The sequence below is a fragment of the Paralichthys olivaceus genome, chromosome 9, assembly GCF_024713975.1.
Source record: "Paralichthys olivaceus isolate ysfri-2021 chromosome 9, ASM2471397v2, whole genome shotgun sequence".
NCBI lineage: Eukaryota > Metazoa > Chordata > Actinopteri > Pleuronectiformes > Paralichthyidae > Paralichthys > Paralichthys olivaceus.
The window spans coordinates 15,267,855-15,285,525 of NC_091101.1; the positions used below are offsets into that span (position 1 = coordinate 15,267,855).

The 17,671-nt window shown below is 42.4% G+C and overlaps 1 protein-coding gene across 1 annotated transcript in view; it reads left to right on the forward strand.

Annotated features, from left to right (window-relative positions):
* Positions 1-17,671, forward strand: part of dock2-like (dedicator of cytokinesis protein 2) — a 93,152-nt gene that overhangs the window by 8,423 nt on the left and 67,058 nt on the right. The window contains exons 13-23 of the mRNA XM_020085913.2: positions 813-1,063; positions 1,505-1,603; positions 1,771-1,843; positions 2,133-2,236; positions 3,931-4,132; positions 6,862-6,959; positions 7,067-7,156; positions 7,384-7,484; positions 9,831-9,965; positions 15,075-15,183; positions 15,550-15,620. Of these exons, the coding sequence (XP_019941472.1) occupies positions 813-1,063; positions 1,505-1,603; positions 1,771-1,843; positions 2,133-2,236; positions 3,931-4,132; positions 6,862-6,959; positions 7,067-7,156; positions 7,384-7,484; positions 9,831-9,965; positions 15,075-15,183; positions 15,550-15,620 (1,333 nt within the window). The remainder of the gene's footprint in view (positions 1-812; positions 1,064-1,504; positions 1,604-1,770; positions 1,844-2,132; positions 2,237-3,930; positions 4,133-6,861; positions 6,960-7,066; positions 7,157-7,383; positions 7,485-9,830; positions 9,966-15,074; positions 15,184-15,549; positions 15,621-17,671) is intronic.

Consider the following 17,671-nt stretch of genomic DNA (forward strand, 5'->3'; position numbering starts at 1 on the left):
TTTGTTATTTACAGGTTTAGAAAAACACAAAGTGTGATCTCCCTTTCTGAGTTTTTGTGGGTCCTGAAAACATGTGAAGATGTTTAATATTAGGTCTGATTTATGTTGTTGAAATTCTTTTGTCATTAATTTGTTTTTCATTTGGGTTTACTTACCTGCAGAGGGAAATTAAAACGTACTTATGTATTGCTCATTTGAAACAGCCTGGAGTGGTACATCTCTTTATGAATATTTATTTCTATAAAGTTGTGTGAAGTATTATATAAGATGAAACTTTATGGATCCACACACTGGGGAAATTCAGTTGTTACAGCAGCAGGCAAGTCGGAATGAGCTAGACAAGATATTTTAACTCTCTCATATCTACACATATCCTTAGTTTACATGAGTTTGTGTGATTAACTTCGGTCACTGATGGATTTTACAGTATTACATTTCTCTCCTTCAGACCTTTTAGCTGTTTACTTTCATTTACACGAAATCCTGAATAATTAATGAATGAAGAGTAACTCTTTATTAAAAGTTTATATAGGCCAGTCAGTATCAAGCTTTGTTTATTTGGAAAAGGTTCTTTACTGACAATGGATATCTAGTAATGGAGTCCCACAATATCGTCCTGTTATGTTCAAGATTAAAATTCAATTTTGGAGTGGATCTGAATAAGGAAAAAGAAAATTCACTTCAATTCAACTTTTACTGAACTGATTTCTGTGAGTGTGTGAAATTGGTGTAGCTTGTTTGGATCTAATAGAAGTGTTGGACCTCAGCGAATGAACAGACTTCCTTCTTTCTCTAACCTCGCCTATGTCTAGGTCTGTGGGTCACCATGAAGACTCTGGTTGGGGACATAGTTCAGATCCGGAAGGAGTACCCCCACCTGGTGGACCGCAGCACCATGGTGGCCCGCAAGCTGGGCTTCCCGGAGATCATCATGCCGGGAGACGTTCGCAATGACATCTATCTCACCCTGCAGGGCGGCGACTTCGACAAGTACAACAAGACCACTCAGAAAAACGTGGAGGTCATCATGTGGGTCTGTGATGAGGAGGGCAAGGTTATTCAGGTGAGCAGCATGGAGAGATGAGGTTGGGGAGGGGCAGGGGGAGGGGGTGTGGGTGTATTTGAACGGGACTGTGATTTGTGTAAACGGGGATTGGTTTGTGTGTATGGTGTTTGAGGTGGTGTTTGCAGGTCTGAAAGTGTGTGTGTCCGTGTGTGAGTGTATACCGCGTGTTCTGTGTTTAAAAGATTGAGGTGGTATGGGCCAGTGAGCAAGCACAACACTGATCAAACACTCACTCACCCTCTAGAGTCAGGGGCACATAGACGTGGCTTTATCCCTGAATGAAAATCAATTTTAGGCATAAATCCGCACACGCATGCACGCACATGCACACGCATGCACACGCATGCGCAAGCATGCGCATGCACGCACACGCACGCACACAAACATAAAATATCTCAGCACAATATAAAACATATTTTTCTCCAACCCCCTCTTTAGAACTCCATCTGTCTGGGAGCCGGGGATAAGGCGGTCAGTGAGTACAGATCTGTCATCTACTACCAAGTCAAACAGCCCCGCTGGATGGAAACGTTTAAGGTGTGTGTCAGTATTTGTGTAAGACACCTTTTTCAGTTTCCTCGGAGATGTCTGGTTGTTATACAGCGTTTGCGATCCTCATTCAAACCCCAGCACCTCTGGTTTACCTTCAAAATATTGAAGATCCAATTGTTTTATATGCTCTAATAACACAAGACGTCCTCCAGGTGGCAGTCCCTCTGGAAGAGATGCACAGATTTCATTTACGCTTCATGTTCAGACACCGCTCTTCACTGGAGTGTGAGTATCAGACCCTGTCTCTTCTCTCCATATGTAAACACTCTTCACATCTCTCCTACAATCCCAGAGTAAATAATGTGACTCTTTAAGGACCAAATGATTGGAGGCATTTGGAAAATGACCCACGGCATCATTACGCACCCCTGACTATACAAATCAGTGGTCTTTCTTCCTGCCATGCCACAATTCTCCTCCCTCCCTCCTCCGTTCTATTATTCCCCTGATTTGTTTCTCCTCCTGACCCGCTCCCCTCAGTTCTGTTCACACGTCCGTCTCGTTTCGTTTTCAGCCAAGGACAAGAGTGAGAAGAACTTTGCCATGGCCTTTGTGCGTCTGATGAAAGAGGATGGGACGGTCCTGCAGGATGGACTGCATGACCTTGTCGTCTTCAAGGTCAGAAACAGATCTTTTGCATAAAGGAAACCAAATAAACTCAACTATCAGTGTCCTCTCCAAAGATTTCAAATTTAGTCAAATAAGCGGTGAATTGGATCATTAAACTGAAAACCTGATTCTGTAGAAAAGTGGATGTGCAACTACTTAACTGTCACCCCGAATCTCCTCTGCCCTGATCCCCGAATTTACCCAAGAATAACATTCGTCAGCCGAACAGCACATCAGTGTGCAAAGCTTTCAGAGATTCTTTCATGATGAAGAAAGGTCACAGCTCATTAACCAACCGGTTTTGGACTGAACAGCTCAATTACAACAAACCTGAATCATTTCTTTTTAAATGGTCAATCAAAAAAAAGTGTGAAATTAATAGAAGAGTTTACAGATCGCTCAATCATTCTCGGTTGTTTGTCTGAAACATGGCCACAATATGAGGAAGATAATAAAAGTTAATACTAGGGAAACACATCTGTTGCATCAATGCATACCTAAACATACAGTGAGTGTCATGGATGGAAGATTATGGCCTCCCAGACGGGCAGAGCGAAGCCAAATAGATTTCCTGCCGAATGAGCCAGAGCTAAGATTGAATCCCTTATTGATTAAATGCCAAACGCAATGAAGATTAATTACTCGTGATTCACTCAAAGACCCTCGGTGCCCTCTCTCGATTATCTCTCGTTATCCCTGCGTTCCTCTCGATCTCTGTGCCACTCATGGCTTCAATCCTGTTGCCACAGCTTTTCCGACCAGTCGCTTTTTATTACTTAGTGGTGTGGCATTAAAAAGGGTGAGTCTTTTAATAATAGTAATATCTTTATTTATTTAAACACTTCTCAAAACAAAGTTTCATAGTGCTTTAAAAATGCATGAAAACAATATGGAAATCACAGTCATGAAAGAATAAAATCAAAACTAAAATGTGACAGACATTTAAGCCTTTACTGTAATAAAGACTACAATTGGTAAAAATCTGGGAATCCGGTAGAATAAAAGTACTCCATCCACCTTAGTTAAAAGGCCAGAGGATATCAATGTGTAAAAGGATAAAGATCTACATTTTCTAAGGAGTCAAAATTGTCATTAGATCATTCAAGCCTGGTAGAGAGTGTACCAATGTAGGCAGAACCATAATCATAGGAATTAGGACCAGGGGGACATCAATCTTTCACCTGAAGATGGTACATTTATTTATGGATGAATGTAAAACAGTGACACATAAAACTGATCAATTCTAAAGTTAAGACGCAAAGACAAGGTATCTTCTTTTCATGCAATGCTTTTGCTTTCTTTCCCTTCTGTTGACTACATTCACCACTGTTTATTTCAGAGCTGTGTGTCTGACAAGAAAAATGCTGAGCCAATAATTGGTGTTTTTGTTTTTGGCCTTATTTTTCTCACCCACTCCGACTCCACTCTTTTCAAAGTTATGAGTTTACAAACAAAGCTGAGCGAAGTAGATATGGTGCTGTGATCACATAGGGTTATGACAGTGGAAATGGTGACTTCAAATAGCCTAATAAATCACTGCAAGTCTGGAAAACCATAGTGTCGCTCTGCCCCCACATCTGCATGGAGACGTCTTGACTAAACACAGGAAATATAGCTCTAGTCCAAGGTGCTGCTGTGACACAAGAACATCTGCGTTGTTGTCTCGTCCTTGTTGGGTTAAAAAGATGACATTGTCCTCGCAGGGCGACAGCAAGCGCATGGAAGATGTGAACTCCTACTTGTCGTTGCCTTCGACGCGCCACCACCACGGCGAATACCATAAGACGTCAGCGCTGAGCCGCAGCTCCAGTAATGTGTCCGGGAGCGGGGGAGGACTGTCGTTCAGCTCCAGGGACAGCTTCACCATCTCCACCCTGGTCTGCTCCACCAAACTCACCCAGAATGGTAGGTGTGCGTGTCGGGCAGGTGTTACACAATCATATGACACCTTTACGATGTTGTGTTGACATTAATAGACTTGGCAGGGCAAAGCATTTTAATTCAGAAACACACACACACCTCTACACACAGAAGGAAAGGAAAGTCAGGGCAGGAATTATGAGGAGGAGCGTGTTTGAAATTAAACCTGACACGTCAAAACATTAATTAACATCTTCTTTCTGCGATGTAATAAGGCCAGGCAAAGACAATGAATCATCAGTTAGCTGTGACATTGGTAGAGGACAAATGCAGTGCTCAGCTGCAAGCTGGAGAACTCCCTGGTCCAGTGTCTAACTGCACTGTCATGGACTTAAGGCTTGGGATTTTTAGATTTTACCTCAGAAAATCAAGAAAATTTGAGGTGAAATACAGGGAACATTTCTTGTCCTTGTGGTAAGAGCAACTACTCCACAGGTATTGAAAAGTATAGAAAATAAACAAAACATTGCAAAACACCAAGAAAACACAGATATGAAATAGTAAATAGTAAGAGCAAAAGTAAGCGCCTTAGGAGTAAATACAGAAAATGAAATGCAAAGCAAATGAATCAACTGAACAAGAGGAGCTAGAGGTAAGATAAGGTGAGTTAGATTGTTCTGTTTGTTATTCCATGTTGCAGGTGAGGCGAAAATCTGTATTAACCGAGCTCAGTTCATTATTAGGCACACAAAAAAGACAGAGACGTGAATGCTGGGAAGAAAAAAAAAATATTAAATTTACTATTTTTTTACATTTGTAATGAAAGAGGAAAAATGGATCCAGAAATATTTAGAATGTCAGTCTTGCATTAACAAACCCAAATTGATGCTGCTTTGGAGAAGCAGACTAAACTGAGGCTGCCCTGAGGTGCTACTGCTTAGTCACGTCAAGAGCAGCACGGCAAACCCTCACAGCCAAAATCTCGCTAATGACATTCATGTCCCGGTGCTTTTATTCACATGCACTAACTGTAGGGGCCTCACCGGGGGGGGGGGGGGTCTCACCGCCAAGCAATATGGCACTCAGTTGCACAGAGAGAAAAAGGACTAATAAAAAGGACAAACAACCAGGTTTACTGAACAATATGAGTTAAAGAATTAGTCCAAATGAATCACAAGGACAAACAAAGCAAAAGGCAGCAAAACAAAGGAATGACAAAGCAGCAGCATGTGAACCTACAAAGATAAAATCATGATCACTGTGCTGCATGAAAATAGTGATCATGTGACCCTGCTCGGAACCTCAGGAAAAGAGCTTTAACACACAGGCCATGAAGTGGGCAGGGGTCAGATCAAGGTTAGAATGAAGGCTTTAAACTAAGCAGGGAGTTTAAACGGCTGGATTGTGGATGTAAAATGATAGAATTAACTAAATGCACTTCTCTACCCATAACAATCACACATTAACACACATTCATACAGAGGTTCTGCATGCAGAACTTTTCATTCACACTTTGACAACACAGCTCTGTTCAGGGTCTAGCCCAAAGACACTTTGGCATGCAGACTAGAGGAGTTGGGGTTGAACCACCAACCTTCTATATGACCAAAGTACCCCCCTGTGTCACTGAACACGACCAGCAGCCATGACAGAGACGAGACAATGAGTTAAAAAGGGCTGAAAAGTGAGGTGAGGGCAGATGAGGGTAACAGACATCCAGGTGAGTCAACAATATTCTAATTCGGTTAATATTGCATTAACTGTGTGAGTGTGTGTTTCAGTTGTTACTCATGCTGTGGGGACCTAAATCTGTTTACACAGTCAGATTAATGGGGATTTGTCCTCCTAATAGAGACAAGCAATGTTTTAAGGTAAGATTAAGTTAAGGTTAGGTCTAAGTTTTAGGTTAAGGTAATATTTACCATAGTCGTAACTATCGTTAATGTCAATGTAAGTCAATTTAATGTCCTCTGAAGTCAAGGGGACGTGTGTGCGTGTTACCATCAAGATAGTAAGCAGAGGATGGGAGGGAACATTTTATATGCTCTAGTTTTATTAGTGGGGAGAGATGTCATTTTGTCCTACACACTCTGGCAGGCAGCCACTCACTCACACACACACACACACACACACACACTGAAGAGCACATCCACGTCTACAAATGCAAACACGCACATACACTCCAGACACTGAGGTGCATCAGACACAGGTGCACTGCAACAGCTGTTATTGAGAAAGCCAGTCCATCACCATAATGAACATTATGCAGTATTAATCACCTGTACCACACACACACACACACACACACACACACACACACACACACACACACACACACACACACACACACACACATGCTTGGTGAGTCACAAATGATTGGACAGGGAAAGCATCCAGCTTCCATTGGGCAGCTCTACAGAGACATGGAAATCTGTCCCGAGTCAAACTGTAGCACAATTAATGACAGAAACTCCCATGAGCCTATGCTTCTCCATGACATCATCAAACTAAGGGTTATGTTATTGTATTGATTGAGAGACCCCTAGTGATCTAAGTCACATATTTGTAGGCCTAATATAATAATATAACATTTGAATGGACTTTCCATGATGTAATGAATGTGTCTATACCTTGTTTGGAACAATCAAGTAGTGTTAAGGGCACAAAATCCTCCAAAACTTTTCCAGAATCCATCAGATATATTGACGTGTGTGCTGTCTGTCCAGTTCAGACAGCCGAATGGAAAATATTGTCTCTGACTGTCTCCTCTCCAGTCGGCCTGCTGGGACTCCTCAAGTGGAGGACTCGACCTGAACTCCTCAGAGAAAACCTGGAGAAACTCAAAATCATCGATGGGGAGGAGGTGGTCAAGGTCAGTGCGCGTTTGAATACAAGTGTGTCTTGGCATTAAGTGCGTAGACGGGTCTGTGTGCGCTCTCACTGGACTTGTCCTTTGTCTGGTTTTATATGTGTGTGTAGTTTCTGCAAGACACTCTGGATGCCTTGTTCAACATCATGATGGATCATTCTCAGACGGACGACTATGACATCCTCGTGTTTGATGCCTTGGTAAGTGTGTGTGTGTGTACGTGTGTACACCCTTGTTTGTCTTGCTTTATCAACTGATGCAGCAGATTTTTTGACAGGCTGTATCTAGGTGCATCTATTTTAGACATCTCTGTAACTACCTGTCCACCTGCTTTCAGCTAAACATGTCTATCAGATGTTTGTACACAAATTCCCGTCGGCCTTGTAAAACCCTCCCTGCGTTTCTGTTTGTCTCCTCCCTGTGCCAGATATACATCATCGGTCTGATTGCCGACAGAAAGTTCCAGCACTTCAATACGGTGTTGGAGGCCTACATCAAGCAGCACTTTAGCGCCACGTTGGCTTACAAGTAGGTTGCTTCCTGGATCCGAAACCCCTTCCTTATTTCTCTTCACTCAAATAACATCATCAACAGCATATCTTCTCCTAACACAGTGGAGATGTTTGAAAGGGTTTAAGTGTTCTGACACTTATAAAAAAGTAATAAAACCTGCAAAAAAGCAAAATGGTGCCAAGGATTATGATCAGAATTTAAAACAAGACTGTTTGACTTGTTAATGTCTTGAATTTGAAAAATCAAACCAAACAACACATGAATTTGCCACATTGAATTTGCCACATGAGACTTTATGATCAATTACCCTCACTGAGCATGTCCTGTTATTTCATGTGTAAATCATTTTACTGTGGGATTCAACCAAACACTGGATATAAAAATGGACGAAAAGACCACGTCTGGAAAGTGAAGTGCCCGAATTCTCTCAAATGACCAGCAGAGGGTGACTCCACTGGTTGCAACAAGGAAATGACCCAACTTCTCACTATATGTCAACATATATGTTGGGAGTTTATGGCCTCAAGTGCTAGTTTCAAGTCTTCTTCAGTACAGCATGATGTTTATTTAGAGTAAATTGGATGATAAAGCTCGGTAAGCGTCAGGGCATAGATACTATGTGATACAGTTACTACCATCCAGTGGTTGAGGGGTGTAGGTGGGTGGGCGTAAACTGTGCTCTGGTATTTGTCCCAGTAGGAATCAAACACATAATCCCTTCTGGTTTGCCACACAAGTGTTAAACCTTCTGTCATGATTTAAAAGTCATCTGAATATTGAATGGCAAGTAACTGATTACTGCACTGTATCCAGATGCCACTGGAGGTCAGTGTGTGTGTCGCATTTGCACCAGTCGAGTGAAAAGGATTAGAGTGTGTGTTTTTACTGTACCTCCCAGATAGCCGGAGCTTTAGTCCTGGCTCCCTGTGGAATAACAGCTGAAGCACTCAGGCATGGCCCTCATACACTTCTGGCTTCTCCTCCTCTCTCTGTTAATTCACTTCACTTTAATTCAGTGGGCACTAGAGAAAACATTTGTTTGTGTTGCCAAAGCTTTAGTTAGAAAATTAAAAAACCTCTCTCCTGCATCTCTATTCCCCTCGCATCTTGCCACTACTCCTCCTCCGTACTTTTCTTTGCCCAATTATCCCCGCCACTCTCCTCCTCACATAACTGCTCTCCTCTGCTTTCCTCCTGTCTTCACTCCATCTATTCATCTGTCTCCTCATCATCATCACTCCCTCCTCTCCCCTGCAGGGTCACTGCAGCTTAACGCCTGTCAGCACCGAGGCAGTTATGTAAAACTCTGACTCCGTCTCACTACATTTTAAACTCCCAATCTCTTGCTTTAAAAAAAAATATGGAAGAAATCCTTCTGTGCTTACCTTTTAAGCCATCTGCCAAAACAAAAGAAAGTGGGACTGAATGGTAATGGTGTTGGTAATATTTTCAAGGTCGCCCTGATGGCAGTGAAACCAGATTAGAGTCTATTTTTTCAATGGAACTTTTATTGTTTAAGAGGATTTAAACCAGTTAGTGGCTTGCCATTTCATAAAAGTAGAGCCATCACAGATCCAGGTCTTAACCCTCTGTAGGCCTATAGTTCAGTGTTTTATGATCTGTGCTAACATTGCACGTCATTGAGTTAATACAGTAGAAATGGTGACGGGTCATAAACTCAGACCGTCACCCTCTGCCACCCTCACCTCTCTCCACCTGCTTCGACACACCAGATTATTTCAGTGCATGTTTAAAGACACATGCAAGGTCTGCATGTGTCGGAGAATTACCTTTGATGCCTCTGCAACAGCAACATCCAGTGGCCAGAGGCGTGACGTCGGTGGTCAAATGTCAAGTGCCTTGTGAACATGATATCTGAAGAATGCCTTGAGGTAATTGCTTAAAATTTGGGACAATTTTTTGGTTTCATGTACGCAACTGCTTAGAAACACCTTGAGGGAATTCCTTTAAATTGGATACAAACGTTCACTTGGACTCAAAGATGAACTGATTAGATTTCAGTGGTCAAAGATCAAAGTGATCTCATATTAATGTGGAGGCACAGAACTGCAGGGTGGTAATTCTAGGAAAGCTAGGCTACACCTGTTGTGTGAAATACTATTTTGTCATTTTTCCACCCTTCTGCCCCGTCTTCCTCTCTGTCCCTCTTCCACTCACTCTGTTGCACTCTTTCTGCTCTATGGAAGTGAAAAATAGAGTTGCTGATTAACTTTCCAAACCTGTGGAACGTCAGAGAAGGAATGACAATTGAATGTGTGAATGATTTTGATTCCCTCTTTCTTTAACTTTCTTATCACTGTCCTCTTTTGCTCTTGTTTTCTACCTATCACTCTCCCCTAGGAAGCTGATGTCGGTGCTGAAGAGATATCTGGACGTGTCCAGCCGAGGGGAACAGTGTGAGCCGATCTTTCGAACCCTCAAAGCCCTCGAGTACATCTTCAAGTTCATCGTTCGTTCACGCATGCTCTACTCCCAGTGAGTGTATATATAGCTTTTTGTGAACTGATCACTGTGATAATGACCTTCATTTGCTTTTGAACCCATATCGATGCAAAAACACACACACACACACACACACACACACACACACACACACACACACACACACACACACACACACAGAGCCCAGTGACACTGCACCGGAGTAATAGTTTTTGACAGCTCTGTGAGAATAGACTGCTGATTGCAGCACCAACGTTGCTAATAAGCATTGATGATGAAGTGCAGTGTCCAAATGAGAGCTAATGACAGGGCAGCTCTGCTGAACGGGCTGCCAACCACACGGGCCACACAAAGTTCCTGCAGGGGAGACTTATGACACCCACTGTGCTGAGGCCTGAGCTGCACCATATGATAAGTGTAAACACCATTTATAGCTGCAGAGCAGACGTGAATGCTGACGGATCAGAAACATGATCCACAATTGTGTTATGAGCCTTTTCTGTGGGAGACTTGTGGTGTGTACATTTGTGTGCATGTATAGAAGTGTGTGTTTATAAGACACATGCGTGTTCTGAATTGATCATTTCTGCCTGAAGGATAATGAGTAATGTATGAGTGTGTTGTGGGGGGTGTGTGTAAGTTGGGAGCTGAGTTGGAAGGGGATTTGTGTGTGTGTGCATGTGTACGTATATGCGTGTGTGCATGCACGTGTGTGTGTGTGTGAGATTTGAGTCCACTGGTCAATGAAGGTCCGTCTTTTTAATCTTCTAAAGGTCATGTGGGTTTTGTTTGTTGGAATCGGTATCTGTTTATCGATGTGGTGGGTGTGTGTTTCTTTGTTTATTCATTGTGTGTGTGCGCAGATTTGTGGGCATGAGGCCGAGTGTGTGTTTGTGTGTTATATATTTATATATATTTGTCTGCATGTTTGAGTATAAACAAGTTCACACATACAGTAGTGTATGTCTCGTGTGTGTGTGTTTGCATCACATTATCACTCCATTGCTCCTCCATTGACTCCACCCCATTCCTCACCCTCCCACTCTTCTTCTCTCCTCCTGCAACTGTCGTCATCCAACCACTTGCAGCGGACGACTCCAACTTCCTCTGTTCCAACTTTTCCCGTCACATTACTCCTCCTCTCAGGTGTCATCACTGTAGGAGAGGATCAGGGATTCAAGGGAGCTGCAGGTGCTGTAGGTGCATCTGTTAGACTCCATCATCATCACCGTCAGGACTAGCAGTCATTAATAGTTAAGTAGGCAGCATCGAAGATTTATTAGCTTGTCAAACTTGCTTCGGAGCGTAGGAGCGTGAAATGTTTACTTATGTAAATATGTAAGACACGCTGTACCAGATTTTGCTCTTTCCTTCACCTTCGTTCTGTCCTTCACGCCCGGTAGCTTTCATTACTTCCCTATAGATAGTTCATCAGTTGTATCTGTTTCTTTTTACTTTCCCTCAAGCACTTGCTATGTTCCCTGTTTCTCCTTTGTGTCATAACCCTCATCCTCTTTCTTTCCATCCCTCCACTCATCTTAAAAATCTCTCCTTCTTTCATACCTTTATTCCTCATCTCTTATTTATTTTTTTCACCTTTTCCATGTGTGTTCACCCAATGTGATTATTATGGGATCACTTCTTATTTCCTATGAGATGTTATATTACGATCACATAATCTTTCATTCTATCACAATATCTATTAACACATTATATTGTGTATATATTATATATATAATATCAATTTAGAATAACATCTCACATCTTCTCAGATAATTTCTCATGACAGGATATTATCTATTCGGTTTCAATAACACTAATAAAAATTCTGAAATTAGAATAAAAAAACAAAACAAGAACTGAAAGTCCACAGAGGCACATACTTGATTATCATAATCAGACACACAATTTCAATAAATCTCTTATTTGAAGGTGGCGGGGAACTGGAGCTAATCCCAGCTGACACTGGGCGAGAGGCAGGGTACAACCTGGACACGTCGCCAGCATATCAAAGGGCCATCAAAAAAATACCATTCACTCTCACTTGCATGCCTATGGACTATTTTAATTCTCTGAATAACCTTACCCCAATATGCGTGTCTTTAGACTTTGGGAGGAAGACAGAGTACCGAGAAAAAACCTCCACAGACAGGAGGAGAACAAACCAGGATTTTTCCAACACTAACCACTGCACCACTTTTAAAACACATCATGCACCAAAAACAATATTCTGTAATGTTGGTCACTGCACCACTTGTGTTTTCGTCCATGCGCCATGAGAAAATATCTGCATTTCATGTTTTGAACAAACGTGGGGGGATTTTCACTGCTTATTTGCTGCTACTTGGTCGCGGTGAATCTGCCACTATGATTCAAAAGAAGGTGACATTGTTGACTGACTTGCTCAGGCAGGGATTTCATAATTCATGCGGGACATGTTTACTGTTGCCTTGTTGTTCTTTTTTATTTTTCCCTCTCACCCACAACGTTATGCAGCTGAGCTTGTCCTCCTTCTGTACTCTCCCTCCTACTCTCCTCTCCTTTCGCCTGACTTTTTTCCTCAGTGTTGTTCCCCTCCCTCCCCCCTGCTGATCATCCTCCCTTTATCTCCCCCCCCCTCTCTCTTCTCCATCTGTCTCCAGTATTAGTTCACCAAGCTACTGTGACTGTTGTGCTTATGTATGGGATATGGAGTGTGTGCGTGTAAGTGCGATGGTCATTTTAACCACTGACCCTAAAATCAGCTTTTCACCCCAAATGGGGACACAGCTTTTGTCCCTAATTTGAGAAGCCTTCCCCAATTAATTGTCATTAGTCTAAAGTCTGTCCCCAGCAATAGCCTATGACACAAATACACACACACACACATTAATGTGCAGACAGGGCTGGTGGATTAAGTAGGACAATGCGTCTGTAATCATAACTGTACTCTGCAAAGAGCCCGGTGATAATACCTCAGTGTGTTACCACCTAATCCCTCCCCCCACATGCTAAATTTGCCGTGTGCCACATGCTAATCCTTCCCTCTAGCACTCCTAACTTCCATTATAATTAACAACTGCACAGCTCCACTGGATCACCCAGAGATAGAGAGGAGACGCGGGAAAGGAAGGAGGTGGAGAGATGGATGAGAGAAAAAGTTTGCCAGGGGTGGAGGAAGTTGGAATGAAGGGATGCGGGTTGTGTGGGTTTTTTGTTTTAAGTTAGAGAAGGATTACTGTGATCAAAGCAGTCATTGTTTATCAATGCTAAGTTTGAACTTGCATCAGTTTGCTGTGTCACTGTGATTGAATCAAATGTATTGGATTACAAGTGCATGCTGGGCAGTAATCTGTAATCACTAAAACAGAATGGACTTTGGTGTTGGTCTTAGATTCATACATAAAATTAAAGTTTCACTTTAGTTTTTAATGACCAGTGAATATTGCACCTTCCTGCTGATTGGATTTTAAACCACATTGTGGAAAGCAAATGTGAGGAACAGCAGCCAATTCTACTGATGGTCCCATTTCCATAAAAACACAAGAATTCAGGCGTAATTTTACTCTGAGTTGGTGCAGAGAAAGCAGTGTTGGCTCAGTGAAGATGGCTTGAAAAACATTGTCATCACCAACTTTGAATCAATTCAAACTGTGATGAAATACAAACTACTGCCGGGTGATACAGGGCCATATCCCAGGAGAGTTGCTGAAAAGTTTAAAAGGATAAAATCTGCAAAGGGAATAACATTTACATATTCCTATGTCAGATAGATATTCGGAGAAAATCCAGTTTAAAAACAACTGACATGCAGGTCATTTCACTTTATTTGAATACCCCCCTGTGCACACACAGTCAGATAAGGTTGAACCCTGATCGTGGTGCCTCCTCCACTGCCATCGTGGAATTCAAAAGCTCATACGTGAATGTATTGGTATTCATTCCCTCGGTTCCAATCACTGCAGGACGTAAATACAAACCACGTAAAGCTGACAGTGAGCAGCCTCCACTGGATCATGAGGCAAACTCTTTCAGACGGTTGTCGTATATTGGGGTTGCGATGATGTGAAGATGATGAAGGAATCTCCGATGACACCGTCTTAATTGTATAAAATGTTTATTACAAAAAAAGTTCAGCATCAATACAAGCAATGCAATCTGCATATGGAGAGATCCGAAGTCAATGTGAATCTCTCCTGCCTGGAGAGAGATTCGGAGCCAATGTGAATCTCCTCTTCTGCCTGGAGAGAGATTCAGGGCCAATGTGAATCTCTTCTGTCGAGGCAACTTCATCTCCTCGTTTATATAGGAGGGTTGTTTTCGTTATTTTAAAGTAAACACATCTGGTTTCTATCCAGCTCTTCTCGGTTGTCGGGTGACAGGAAGAGAGGCGACACTAGCTCAAATTTAGTGTTGCACTTAGAACTGTGACCTAATGCCCTACCATACGTTCAGGCTTTCTCCAAATTCCTCAAGACCTGTGGACCTCAAACCTAAAGATAAATTTCTTTTATGGGGAGGACTACACATAGCATTTCAGACACCACACGGTCTAATGCACTTTTAGATTGTATGGAGTTCAGTGTGGTTGTGGAAGTAAAATTCCCCTTTTCTAAATATATATTTTCAGTATCAGCCATAATATTGTAACCATCCAAGGTATTACAAGCTATGAGATTGTCAAACGATGTTATATGAAAAGGGATCATTCGTAATGGTTTCAGATTTAAAACTCTTTTTATATGGATGTTCTAAAGTGTCAATAGAGGAAATTAATGGAAAATCTACTTGTGGAACCAGAGACGCTCTAAAAGTGGGTGGTCACTGTTACGCTATATATTGTGAATTTGAATCGGTCATTACAGTTGTTTAAATTGAGTTAGAACAAAAAGCAACAACCTTAAAACTGAATAATTTGTTTATTCTGGATGATGATCTATTGGATACTAGAATCCAAGACACTGGAATAATCACTTTTGGTTTTCTCCCATATTTCAATTCCTGCCTGAACCAGTTTTTTCTTCGTCATCCGTCCCCTCCCAACTCCTCCATAGTTAATCATGTCACATTAGGATTTCTGTCTTCCCTCTAATGCTTCCACTCCTTGACTGTTTTTTGATTTTCCTGTAACATTTATATTCATATCCTCCTGACCTCTTACAGGCTGTACGAGGGGAAAGAGCAGGCAGACTTTGAGGATTCGCTGAGGAGGCTCTTTGAGTCCATCAACAACCTGATGAGAACTGACTACACCACCACTCTGCTGCTCAGGGTAATCACACACACTCTCACCCTGCACTTCTGTAGACTACCCCATAGTCTGTCACCACTATCTTCACCTCTTTTCTGCTCCCTACCTCCTATTCTTCCTCCTCCTCATGCTCCCATCCCTCCAACCTGATCTCACTCACAACCTGTTTCTGACTGCATTAGTATTCTGCAGTGTGATGTCTTCCTCTTGTTCTCTCTTCTTGCTACAAAGCAGACTTACAAACAGAGGGAGTCACCGAAAGTTACTGAGACAGACAAGGAGCACTGTGAAAAATAAAATGGATCCTTTCACTCAGAGATCCACCTTGTCACCTTCTATTAAACAACTGTGTGTGTATGTGTGTGTGGGTGTGTATGTGTGTCATAGGTTGCTGCTCTGAAGTACCTGCCAACCGTCCTGCATGATGTTGAAAAGGTGTTTGATCCCAAGCTCCTCAGGTAAGCCACATAATGTGTCCTTGCCTTTCACACCCGTCATTTTGGTTATGGACTAAATCTAAAAGTCGCCTAAATGCCAAACCCGAACTTTACCCAAACCTTGACCTCTGATGATGAGGCCAAAACGTCCTCACAATGGTTTGGAACCAAAACTGGTTCACACAACCTATAAGGACATGTAGACACAGACACACACATTCACACTACTACCTTATCCTTGGTGTATTTCAGGGACACAGACAGAGAGGATGTATGGCTGCTCAGCTTAAATTTTCCTCTTAGTGTTCAGTGACCCTCATACCTTTTGTCCTCCACTCCCTCCATCCTGGCCGGGACACACACTCACACACACTCTGCAGCTCCTCCACGTGCCCCTGCGTGAACTGACAATTGACAATTTCTACGAAACCACCAAACAAAACCCATTTGAGCCTCCTCTCTTAGCTTGATTCACAGCCTCCTGAAGAGCAAAGCAACTCTGGATGGCTTGTTTAACCCCTCTGTGACCCAGACTTACACTACACTGTTTAGTTCAGAAAAGGGCCCCAGCACACATACTTCACCAGACGGTGGAAGTAGAAATTGGAGGAACTTGTATTTGCTCTCTAGCAATTCAACAACCAAACACGGATCCAATGTCTCGGCCTGACCTTATCACTTTACAGAAAAAGGATGTTAATTGACATTTTTTTGACTTGCCACATTCAGTTTCAAACACAATCATCCTCATAATTTCTCTCCTCACCTTTCTGTGACCTATGTGAGCTTTTGTGCGTCCATGTGTGTGGTTGAGGATTATCCACATCTGCCAGTTCAGCCCCCCAACTGGCTCAGTGTCATCATAGTGTCACAAAGGCTCTTCCTGTAATACCTGCCGCACACACACACACTCACACAAACACACACATGCAAAGTAGTATAGGGGACGAGGGGCAGAGAATTAAAAAATCAATGCACATTTTCTCACTCTTCCTCATTTATTTTCTCCCTGATTAAAACACTTACTTACCTTTACTGTCTGCACGTGACATGCAAAATTAATAGCCGAGTCATTTGAACTTTGAAGTGAGGTCTCCATTGCATTTTTGATCAGAACAGCCCTGGGCAGAGTTTCTAAAAGCTGTGTGAGTCACAAACAGTGCAGGAGGTGGACATCAAAGCTTTGTCTTATCTCCTCCTGTACAGTCACATTGCTGCACCGTTTCAACTCCCCTCACAGTGTGATCCACCGAGTGGTACCTGCACAGACATTAGTAGCCATGCATGTGTCCTCTGCATGTCCACTGGGTGTAGGTTGACATTATGGGTTTTAATTAGATTCCGCTCAGATGATTAGTGAGCCTGAATCGTCTTCACCGAGCACCTGCCACACAACCTGCTCTCGTGCCAGCTCACAAACATCAGAAGTCACCCACACAAACCTTGTTGTTGTGTTTTTGGAGAAGTGGTGGTGCGTTTCATTCTTCCATGAGATTTTCTACTGCAGCATATGTTTCATAATTTAAGAAGACAAAGACAAAGTGAAAATGGAGACAGATTTGTTTTCATCATGCTCAGATATTCAATCTTTCTAAATGGTGTCAGTGCTCGGAGCCAGACTGTTTAATTATTCTAAAATTGAATTTTGGACGAGGGATGAGTCAAACCTGTGTCTTTATTTTCCATGTTTAGGCTTTGGATAATTTGTTTTCATGCAGTATACATGGCACTCTGATGCAGTCACTGCTTTTAGTGGTCTATACATTTAAGAGAGAGATGTTTAAAGCTAGGTTTACTGGTATGGTTGCATTTTCAATCTTTGAATATTACATGGTGGGAATAATTGTCCATCCATTACCTGAGGCACTTATCCTTTGAGGGTCCCGGCTGAAGTCAATCCCAGCTGACATTAGGCATAAGGTGGGGTACACCCTGGAGAGGTCCCTAGCGTATCACAAGGTTGACAAATAGAGACAAACAACCGGTCATTTAGATTTATCGTTTAAGGTGGATGTCTTTGGGCTGTGGGTGGAAGCTGAAGAAACCAGAGACAGCCCACGCAGACACAGGGA